The 12,354-nt window shown below is 36.4% G+C and overlaps 1 protein-coding gene across 1 annotated transcript in view; it reads left to right on the forward strand.

Annotated features, from left to right (window-relative positions):
* Positions 1 to 3,931, forward strand: part of SYNM (synemin, intermediate filament protein) — a gene marked incomplete at its 5' end in the record, with an annotated part of 17,976 nt that extends 14,045 nt beyond the window's left edge. The window contains one exon of the mRNA XM_010075732.1: positions 141 to 3,931. Within this exon, the coding sequence (XP_010074034.1) occupies positions 141 to 3,931 (3,791 nt within the window). The remainder of the gene's footprint in view (positions 1 to 140) is intronic.
* Positions 3,932 to 12,354: the final 8,423 nt, after the last annotated feature.

Here is a 12,354-nt window from a genome sequence, read left to right on the forward strand (position 1 = left end):
TTTACAAAGCTGCATTGAAGATGAAAGCATTATTTCTTTAAAAAATTTAGTATAAAATTGCTTAGTTCATGCCCTCTATTTTATATTATTTTAGATACAAGCCATGATTTTAATGTTTGTCGCCTATGCTCTTTTTGCAGATATTATAAACACTTCATATAACTACACTGATATTTACTCTACGTATCAAGAAAGAAATAGAAATAGAGCTTCACCAGCTATCAGGATCACTGATACAAGACATAGACTACCACTGACAAATACTAGCAGTTCCGCACGTTATTCAGTGCAGTCAACACAGGCTGGATCACGGACAACAGCTAGTGGAAGAGATTTTGGAAGAGATGTAATTGGTTCAACATACCACCCTTCAACAACTGTTACAAAGGATGAAAGGATTGTAACAGACCACAAAGAATTAAGAACATTTACTCCAGCCTACAGTAGCTGGAAAAGCACTGAAATGCAGCAAAAGACAATTCCAGAAAGAAAGAAAACAGAAGTTACAACTTCATCCACAGTATCTTTCTCAAAAGAATCAGCACATGCTGAAAGATCAGAAAAGGACCACAAGCCTGACACAAAGCCAGGGATTTCTGAAAATATAAGAACAAAACCAACCTTCACTAGATTTCCGATGTATGAGCTGAATACCAATTTTAAGCCATCTAAATATGAAGAAACCATAACTGAAACTCGGACCACACTACAAGAAAAAAGAGGAGGCAGCAAACCAACTGAAGAGAAAAAATCTCTGCTGAAAGAAAAAGGTACGGCAGAGAAACAAACAACGGAGGAAAAAGAGAAAACAGATGAGAAACCTTTTATAGAAGAAAGAAGTGTTGATTTTGGAAGGAAGACTGAGCAGAAAAAATATACCCGGGAGGCAGTCATTAACCAGACGTTAACAGCAAGTGATATTTCTAAGGCAAGGGCTTTGAAAAGTGAATCAATCAAAAAAGATACAAATGTGAGCTTGGAATCAAGAAGCAAAGAAGCCATTGAGATACCGATCAGTCTTGAAAAGCCTGCTTCTAACACAGAATCTCAGAATAATAAAGAAATAAGGTCACAAGGCTTTAAAACTTCCACAGGAAGAGAAACAGATGACCATGTAACTAAACCTGCTGAAATTCACAAAGTGAGTATTTCAGAAGCAGAATCGAATCTGAAAGATGATGAGAGAATTAGTGACAGAAGTAAAAAAATGGGAACTCTGTCAACTGAAAATATAGCAGAGAATATTGTTGCTGACATTCTTAAAAGTTTTACGCAGTCTTCCAGTTCACAAATATCAACAGACACGAAAGTGACCTATTTTAATAAGAAAGAGCAGCCAGATGATGGGAAAATAAAGACTGAGATCACAGTCCAATCTCAAGTTCAAGAAAACATAGATATTTCTGATGAAGCTGACCGAGAAGGTGTATCAAACCAGGATGTTAGAAAAGTGGTTCGAGAGGGTATTGAGAGAACTCCTTCCAAAGAGGAGATAGAAGATTTAGTACATCATGGCCTGAAAGGAAATGAGGGCAGAAAGAACATGTCTGTTAATGTTGAGATCGTAGAGGAGCCACTAGATTATGCCACTGATGAAAAGACTGATTTTTCAACACCTTTTGAAGTAGAGGAAGTGGAAGATACATTCCCTGAGAGAGAGAGGCGTTATGGTGAAGAGGAACAAAACGTAACATTCACATACGAAGATGTTAAAAAGAAGAAACAACGCCATGAGAGCTTCACTCATGTGGAAGAAATAACTGAGGAAGATGACTCACCTATTGAACAAAAATACTTCGTATCTGTTCCTGATGATCATCCTGTTATTAACGAAAAAGACGATGACTCAGTATATGGGCAAATTCATATAGAAGAAGAATCAACTATTAAGTATTCTTGGCAAGATGAATTTTTGCAAGGCACACAAAGTAAGAGAGAGGAAGGTGTAAGCTCCCCAGAAGAAACATACCAAGTGGTAGGGGAGGAAGCAAGTGCCCATATTTTAAAAGAGCATCCTGAAGCTGAAACATCCCACGTTGAATCCATTGTTATTGAAAAAGAAATTAAAATTCCCCATGAATTTCAGACTTCAATAAAAGGGCTTTTATCAAAGGAAACAAAGGACCCCAAACATCAACTGAAGGAAGCTTTGGAGCAGTTGGAAGGCAGTCTCCCAGAAAGTGTGAAAGAGGAGCTGTCTGTATTAACAAAAGAAAATCAAGCTGACTCTAGTAGCGTAGAATTTGATATCAAAAAAGTTGATCAAACGGAGGAGGGTGGCTTGGTGAAAATTGTTGCTGAAGTCAACCTGTCACAGACCCTTAATACTGATGAATTCGATGTAGCTCAGCTTGGTGAAGTAATTGCAAGTGAGAAGGAGAAGGCAACACTGCACTCCCTGAAAAAAGAAAGCTCAGAGAGAGTTGTTGATGGTAAAAGCAATATAGAAACAGATGTTTCTTCCCGCAGTAATAAATACACTCCTTTCGCTGATCAAGAAATCTATAACTCATCCACAGTGAGGAGGAGTGGTAGTGTGGAGTATCATAGCACTGAAAAAGTTATTTATGACAGTTCAGTTTTGGAAACTGCAGATTTTGGAGAAGTCTCTCACTCACCACAGTCAACTGATGAGACCAGATCCACAAGGCATATTAAAGTTGGTCCAGCAGAAGTTCAGAGATTTGAGCAGATCGTATATGAAGGACCTGGTTCTGAAACAGTGGAGCTCAGTGCTACAGAAGATCTTGTTCAGACAGAAGGATCATCAGAGTTTAGCCGATCTGTGAAGCATTTTAAACTGGGTCCTAAAGAAATCCAAACCACCGAAGAAGTAATTCATACAGGCCCTATTACTACAACGGTAGAAGAGATGGATTCTGGAAATCTTTCCCAGAAGTTTTCAACAGACTTCAGCAGGTCCACAAGACATGTCACAGTAGGATCAAGGCAAGTAACTGAAGAAGTCTCTTTTGAAGGGCCTGTTTCAGACTCTCCAGAGCTCAATAGCTCAGGTAGCCTTTCTCAGACAGAAACCTCTGTGGATGGCAGCAGATCAATAAGGCACTTTAAATTAGGTCCAGAAGAGTTTCATACTGAGCAAGTTATCTTTGAAGGACCAATCTCCGGTAAAGTGGAGGTCAGTGACGCTAGAGACTTCTCACGGACAGAAAGTTCTGTCAGACATGTTCAGTTGGGTCCTCGAGAGTTTATGACAGCTGAAAAAATCATCTACCAGGGGCCTGTCTCTGAGCACACAGAAATCACTGAACTGGAAGACCAGACTCTTTCAGAAGGTTCAAGAAAGCATTTTAGAGTAGGTCGAATGGGAGTTAAAACCACTGAACAAATCATATATCAGGGCTCCCTTTCTGAAACTCCAGAGTTCATTAACAAGGAAGGACATCCTTCAGAGAATGAAGGAAGCTCAGATACCAGTAGATCTTTCAGGCACGTTAAAATAAGTCCTGGAGAAACTCATGCTGAGCAAATGATCTTCACAAGACCTATCTCTGAAACACTGGAAGATCTTTCACAAACAGAGTCATCTGAGAGCAGTAGGTCTGTAAAGCATATTAAAGTAGGATCCAAGGAAACATCTTTTACTTTTCAAATGGATGTTTCCAATATGGGTGGAATATCTACAGTAAAAAGTGGAGAACAGCAAGCAACAATGTTCTTATCTAGTCAACAAGACCCTTCTGTTAGTCAGTCACAGATTATAGAAAACGAAAGTAAAAGTTACGTTCTCTCCAGTTTTTCTCAAGATCATGGTGAAAAGGTAATGGAAAAATCATTTTTTGATAAAACTGTACAGTTGCAAAGAATGGTAGACCAAAGGTCAGTTATTTCTGATGAAAAGAAAGTTGCTCTTCTCTATCTGGACCATGAGGAGGAAGATGATGAAGATAATGATGGACAGTGGTTCTGAAAGGACTCTCTAATGAAGTCTGCTTAGTAATTTGTTTATACAGATTTTTGATTATCCTTTTTTCTAAAAAGAGAAAAAAGGGATGGGGAAACACTCAAACTATTTAGATTATTAATAGTGGAGTGAGAAGTATCGAATGTAAACCTCTACCTATTCAGCACAATTTTTATTTTATTGGAAATGTTATTTTTGGGAGAAATCATGTTATTAATATGTTTTTCCTCAGAGACCTGTGTCCAATAATTCCAGGTTTTTCCACCCACAGAGACAGGAATTTGCTACTGGGGAATTCAAAGGATTGTATTTTTTGTCTGTTTTATAACAGGTCAACTAAGAAGTGTGTGCTTGAATGGGACTTTTCCATTATTTCCATTTTTTTTTAATACTGTATTGTACTTGGTTACTAAAATATACAGCAATTCAGTTTAAATCTCAAGCTACTAACCACAAATAGAATGTAAGACTAATGAGAGTGGTAGGTAGCTGATTTTCAGTTCCATCTCTATGTACTTATATGCAATACCTAATGGAAGCATTTTAAGATACAGTTATTACAGCTATAAAAAAGAAATACCATTCTGTAGGATCAAACTAAGCATAGCAAGAATTGACAAAAGTTATATTGTTTGTAAAGCAAGAATGCCATGCCAAAAAAAAAGAAAAAAGTAACACCAAAGCAAGAATTTCTCACAGTATTCATAAAGAGAAATAGTGATTTTTATGGTTAGACAGGAGTACATTTTATATTTTTAAAAAGAAAACATTTTAAAAATAGGCTGGATAGCATTTCCACTGACGTAAGGAGAACTCTTTACAGCTTTGGTGGCAATGTTCATTAATAACATCAGTTTATTTTGCGGTATATGGGTTACCTTGGTACTAGGTATTGCTAAAGGTAGGTGTGTTTACACCTAGCTGTTATTACTAGGTAAGTGTGAAGTGTCAAACGTTATTACATAATGCAGAATTTCTTAACACAGTGAAATTAGTTCATATGTGTTCTGTTCTGAAGAAAACTTGTTCAAATGGCATTGATGACACATGATCATTGTGTGTGGAGTCATTTCCAGATACTCCTTTCTTTGTTTACAGATGAGAAGATGCCCTTTTCAATTACTAACCCTGCTAACCCAACCTGAGATTTGATTTTTCCTTTTTTTTTTTTTCTGGTTGTAACATTTGCCTCAGGTCAAAGTTGGTTTCTACTTAAATCATTTGAAAATAAGCTAATTTCATTTTAATTGCACATTGGTTAAATGAACGACATAATTTAACTTTACAATTATAATTCAGTGACTTCAAAGTCCAGATCAGAAGCCAGCATCAGTCACTGTACTAAACTGTGCAGTGCTGGCAGAAGCAAAAATAGCAGCCAAAATATTTTTGTCACTGGGGTAAGAAGATACAATACTGGACACATTTGAGAAATAAGATACACAAATCAGAAGCTGCTATTTTTACACACACACACACGCACACGTTCACACACTCGCTCTCTCACACCTCTGCAGAAAAGAAACACACCTGTGTCCGGATGGCTCTGTTGTGCCAGTCCGGTGGTCTCTGACCCAGAATTTTTTTTCCTGTGGTTATGTAAACATAGTTTTGTGTGTGCTAATCCAGATTAGAATCCAGTTTAACTCCCTTAGTCTGGCATGGCTAGTCACTTTTCAGATTCCTTAATATTAACAAAAGCTAGATTTTTCAAAACTGACTGCTACTTTATAATATGAATGTAAATGCAAAGCTGAAGAGAAGCTCCATGCTGACTGACATATCATGCTGTTTCAGACATGGGACAGTTTAATTGTTGTGTGCCTTAGTTACTATGTTTGAAACTGTAATATATTAATGTTCCAAAGATTAACTCATGAGGTTTGCACTGCAAAATTTTCTATAAGTTTTCCTCACTTTGTGTGAGTACCGGTGTAGATTGGGATTGGATATTTTTGATCATGCACTATGAAATAATTAGTTGAAATTGGAAGTGTAACTGACAGTTGGAAAATAAATAGGAAACTGAGTTGTGTAGAAGCACCAAAGGCATGTATGCTAAGATTATTTATACTGTTCACTGTGTAATGGAGAATATTTTTTAAAATTATTCATATGTGCTCAAAAAAGATCTTGTGCTTCCATTTATAAATAGGGTGTTATTAATTGTAATGCTGCTAATATCATCCTATACTTTTGTTTCCTTAGCTGGCCCTATGATTTTAAAGATGGTAACATCTCTGTTTATTTTAATAACCATATATAAGCCAGAATTTTCCAGCTAGGTGCCTAACTGCAAGCAATCAGATTCTGTACTTTAAGGATTAAATAACTGCACAAAGGAAAAAGTCAAGTCTGTAATAAGCAGCACAATGGAAAAAAAAAAAACAGTGTTAGTTTTCTCAAAGTTTTGTTCTAAGCTGAAACTTAAATATTCTCAGTAAAACAGGTAGAAGAATATCTGCAGAAAATGTACTTTGTAACCAACAAAAAGCTACTTACAAGGTCAAACCCATTTAGTGATACTTTGTGGGATCTTTGACAGATACGCTCCTTAGGAACAGCTAGACCAACACTCTGTTATATTTATCTTCACCTGCTCAGAGGATTAGAATGTCATATGAAGGAATAAACTAGTAAGGAGCAAATTAATCATAAAATGTAGCATTGAAGGAGGAGAAAAAAAAATAAGTATTGTTTCACTGAGGCAACAACAGCTTTTTAAAAATTCCTTTACACATTGCTGTCAGATGTAGTAGGTTATGCTAAGATACATTTCTGGTTTGATTGTCTGGAGGGAAAATTTGTTATGTGTACTTTCTTTTAGTTCTATTTAAGATCAGGATTTTAATCAACTGTTAGTTTACTGTAGGGAACTGGACATGTGCATTAGCATAATATTTAAAGATGTGCCCAGTTCCTTTGCATGAATACTTTCAGGCTGTGAAAACAAAGGTATCTCATGTAAAAAGGGTTTAAGCTTTAAAAATGTTTGTGTAAGCAGGCCATCTCCCATTTAGTTCTCATTAAACTGAGACATTTTGACATAAAGATAGCTTTTGGATAATATTAACTTCAGGCAACAAAATGTAGTTAGGTGGACAATTGCCTCCTGCAGGGCTAATTGTTGCATTTGCAGAATCAGGGCCATAGACACGTGCATTATTCGTAAGAGCAAATATAACCTCCTGTCTGATGTACTGACTCACCCTGTATGATGATCACTTTCTGCATTATAACCTGTGCCTGAAAGGATTGGTGATATAACCTCGGTCAGCATGTACTTCTGAAGCTTACTCATATAAGTTGTGCTTTTCATTAAATGCAAGTAAGAACTTTATTGCTGAGTTTGGTTTAAACAAAATGCTTTTCAAATACCATTAGTAATTTGGGGGGTAAAAACTATGCATTTATACGCTGATATAGATCAGAAGTGGGGCACTGTTTTCCAAATGTGTAAACCACTGGTCTAGAAAGCAAATATAGAATATAAAGAAGGATGTGTGAGAGACCTAGAACTCTGTATTGAGTGATGTTTGTGAATAGCAGGTGTTTAAAAAGACGGTAAGAATGTTGAAACTGGGTTTGTTGATGTCAGCTGTGTGAAACTGCAGGCAGCTTGTGTTTTGGTCATTTGCAATGAAACTGCATTTTTGTGGTGGTATAAGCTTTGTGATTTTACACTTTTTCACTCTTGAGTATTAAACAATCAAAATCAATGCAGATGTTTCTCTTTCTTCCTGTCTGATATTTTTAAGGCTGCACTGTCAAAGAAAAAGGACTTCATGTCTATAAATATCTTGCTGTAAGGCCTCTCAGGCAGATGAGTTAATTTTGGTTCAGAGAATGAACGTGATTTTTTCATTCCAGCAAAGGCATTCCTCTTTCATGTTGATAATAGACATGATTGCAAAAGAAAGCATATTCCTTATTGCAACTGCACACAACATGGGTGGACAAGCAGTGGTTCTCGAGTTCAACAGCAGGTAGTGGGAGAGGCAGTGTATAAAACAACATCGAAGGTGGAACTCCTGGAGCAGCCAGCATCAATAGTCTTCCTTGGATCCCGGGAATTGACCAAGGTAAGTCTTAACTTTTACTCTTTTCTAGCAAAGGAAACTTTTTAGGCATGTTTAGACCTTTAATGGAAAAGGATTTTTATTTTGGTTTTTAAACAGTACCTCTCTCTATGCTGTGAAATTAATTTTTCTCTTTAACCACATACTTTGTTTTCAATGAAGAAAATGTCATGCCTTTAACACAGTTTTCTGTTGATCAAGGAAATGTTTCACGAGTTTTTTGTGTAAAAGAGTGAGATTTTTCTGAAGAGATCATCCATTTTTTAATACACTGAGAAGAAACACAGTTCTCCATTTCTTGCAACACAGGGAAAAACAGTATCTCAAGCTCCTGACAAATCACAGCATATTCTTAAGATGGTTAAGTGATCAGCAAAATAGTTTCCGCTGAAACTGGCCTCTGTCAGAAAAACATGTTTTCAGCCTTCATCTACTAAGTGAAGTAGTATTACTGTTTAAACTCAGTGGTGAAGATCTGATTTCTCTGAAACTTGAAGCGTGTCTCTGAATAGCAAGGAATGGGACTCCAGTGGGTTGGTGTTTAATACGCTGTTTCCTGGTTTTGACACACTTGTCAGTTGTGAAAACATTTTCAAGATGCAATGAAAATATGGAGATCTCTCAATACTGAGGTCTATAAAGGAGTGCTTAAAATTAAGTGGGGAAAAAAGGATGTTTATTCATACTCCAAATTTAAATAGTTTCAAAGGTAAAACTGTTTTTTCCTGATGTATCCCTGCAACCAAATGTGAGCAAAATAACATGCAACGTGCTCAAGGAAAAGTTTTTCTTTAGCTAGGAAAAGCTCACAGTTCTGAAAGATGCTATCACTAGCTGTTTGGTTATCACAAACCACTAGTATTGGTTCTGGTTTTCAATTCCAAATTACGATGTGAAGCTGGTGTGGCAGGAGTTTACAGCTGGAATCAAGCCTACTTGGTTCAACTAGAGACCTTTTTTTTTTTTTTTTTTTTTTTTTGGGTGAGAATGTTAAGAGATACTGACCCCTAATACTAGGTAGAATTTGCTTCAGGTTTTATAGACCTGATGGGAAAAGCAATATACCTTAGCCAAAATGCCTCTGACAGGCTAAAACCTAGATGTATACAAGAAGTTAATAAGTTGATCTGTAATCCACAAGCAGATATGGCTGACTGAATTTTTTTTATTGTTTTGTACTGCATTTCAGTGCATTTTCTTTCTTAACTAAAGGAAATAAAAAGATAGTGACTAATATTCAGACAAGACAAAGAAATATGCTCACCTGTATTAATTTTATTCCTGTCCTCATCTATGTAGCTAATCTATCCTCAAGGAATTATTTTTTAATTTTTTTCAGTATTTCATGCAAAGAAGGGGCACTGGGTCTTCATGATGGATAGGAGAAATAAAACCAATTAATTTATCTTGATTGAGAATGAGAAGCCTGTCATACTGGCCTTGTTTCCTGACAGTAATGTTGTGCTTTGGGACAACAGTCAGAAGGAGACTCATGGTGGGTTTATGTTTCGGTGTGTTGGTCTATCTTATTTGATCTTTGTTTGGTCAGCTTTTCTGTGGCTGTGAAAAACAGGCAGGGAGATACAGGTTATAGTTTATTATTAGGTCAACATTGTTTGCCAGTTTAATTTTGTGTTGCAGAGGATGTATGCCTGCAAGATACCCAGCTAGTTCAGACAACTCTGTAAAAAAGGCAAATTACCTTTGTAATTGGAAGCTGCTGCTTTTGGTTGGTTGATTTTTTTTCTTATATTTTTCGCTTTACTTTCACTTAAGGTTATTGCATCATCCTGTGAAAACATTAGATGCTGTATGACCCCCTCTGCCACTCTTTGCTATTATCACTTAAGCAGAGAAGTTAACCAAGAGAATTACTGATTTTTCTCTTATGAGTTAGGCATAAAATTGAAGGTGAACATTATTCTTTTATTGTTCACTTGCTGCTTTGATTAATCCAGAGGTGTGATGGTGGCACATAATCAAATCTCTTCAGGCAATGGCTGTTAAATTGGTGACACATCTGACATTTAGTGGAGGAAAAAGCCTGAAGAGTTAGTGATCTGAACTGCTGCCCTGGGAACTTTCCAACAGTTTGATGCATCTGTCTTTTCCATCAGGCATTTGTGATCCTTGTGCCTAAATATCTCTGAGAAGTGCAAAGGAACATAGATTCTAACAAGGTGCCAAAAGATGCTCAGCCAAGAGATCTAATTAAAACGTGCTCTGAATACGTCAGCAGTTTCTTGAATTGCTATCTGTCTTTCTATCTTTTTTTTTTTTTTTTATTGTGGGTGCCAAATTAGATTTGTGAGTGAAGGCAGTACAACATATAATTCAATGATATACATTTCTTAGACTCTCACTGGAGTAAACTGATAAAGAGAGAACTCAAATACATCTATTTTCCACTAGTATCTACAGATGTATTGAAAAACACTATTACTCTGAGTAATACAGTTAACCCTGTGATGGGGTTAACTAAGGATATTGTTAATTTAATTAAACCTCTCAGCTTTCATAAAGCATTGCCTCTGGAGCTGTGCATTGAGGCAGGAGTGTGGTTAAGATAACTTTGTATTTGCTATCACATTACTGGTAAGTAAAGTATATTTATTGTAGATGGCTTTGACTATACAGAGGTGAACACATATATAAATACTGGTTGTTACTTAGCTATTATTAATAATGCAGACCAGGTTCTGTTCAGCAAGGGGTTTTGGTGAGAGCTTGGCTGAAGGTTTATATATTTTGTTCCAGGCAAAGGGAATTGCTCTTACAAGAGAGCCCTAGAAATTTGCATTAGGATTTTTTTTTTTTAAAAATTACTCTAAAATCCCTAGCCAACCAAAGCCAGGAAAGAACAGCCTGAAAATAAATAAGTTACTGAAAATTATGAAGTTACAATATTACTATGTTTTGGGGTTTTCCTTTGCACCTATAAGTTGATGGTTTTCTTTTCCTTCATTTATCATAGCAATTTTATGCAAGCCAAAGAATGTTTAGGGGCAATGAATAACCTGGGGTCACAATACTAGTCCTTAAGGAGTTGCAGGATGCGAAGGGGTTTTGAGGCTCAGTGTTTTGAGGCTGTATTTACTAAATTTGAAAGTAAAGATTGTAGGAAAAAATATGCCTTTCCAGATCAACTCATGCAGTTAGAAAATAGAACAAATGTTTTCAGGTACATGGTTCTTTCCTGTTTTGGGGTGACTGATAAGATTATTCTCACTTACATGATAACTTCCCTGTTGCACGCAGCATGTGCTGGATTACTATACCCATAGACAAAGACAATGTGGTGCTATGTATCTAGAGCCTGCTTCATCCAAATTTTAAGCAAATAGTACAAGAAATTGGTTTTTAATAGCTAGGTTTATGGTTGGTTTTAAATGCAATCCTTTAAAGTACTAACCTTTAATTTTGCTGTTATCTGTTAGATACAAACTTATGAGATGGACATTAATATGTAATAACTGTCTCTATATCTGAAAATCAGATGGTTTTTCATCATCTGACTGACTGTTCATGGTATAACGTACATCTAAGGATCCTGAAGTGGTTTGGAGAGGGAAAGTAGCAAGAGGAAAAGCAGGATCTGGAAACTGTTACTGTATAAATATGCTACAGAACACTAGAGAACATGCATATACCCCTCCCTGTGAAAACTCCTCTAATAAAATGGTCAGAATCCCAGACTGGGTGAGTGAATTTAAAGGCTGTAAGTTTTTCAGTTCAATATTTTAAGCTACTCCTCTAATTCAGCAGTGGGAAGTGGTACACTAAACACAGCCCAGGTACCTCAGAGTTCACATACAGTAACAGAATAGAATAATCTACAATGGTACACTGTAGTCAACAAAACTTCAGATAATTATAAGGTAATGCATAGACATTGGTCTTTCCTAAACATCAGTGTTTCTTTGAAGGGGTTGGGGGAAGAGTTAAAAGTGTAGAATTCCTATAACCTAAGAACTAGCAATGTTATAAAGATGCTTTTCTGATAGGTAAGTTGTACCTTTGCAGAAGGTTATTTATTCCATAAGATCCCAACTCATTGCATGCTAAATAATTTGATAGGTTGGATAGCTGGTAATCTATCCGTTCCTTGTGTGAGAGAGTAATTATAGATAAAATAACAGCATTAGTGGGTATTTTTAATGTATTACGGGTATAAAATCAATTTTCTGAAGCCTCAATAGAAATCCTTCTAACTTTATATAGATTGTTAGGCAATTTGTATTACTAGGAGGGGGAAAAAAGCCAGAGGAGGGAGAGGAGAAGGCTTTGACACATTTTTGTATCGCTCTCCAAATTAAGCCCTGTGGAACCATTACAGTTTTTCAGGGCAGG

Source organism: Pterocles gutturalis, unplaced genomic scaffold, assembly GCF_000699245.1.
Source record: "Pterocles gutturalis isolate BGI_N339 unplaced genomic scaffold, ASM69924v1 scaffold47402, whole genome shotgun sequence".
Taxonomy (NCBI): Eukaryota; Metazoa; Chordata; class Aves; order Pterocliformes; family Pteroclidae; genus Pterocles; species Pterocles gutturalis.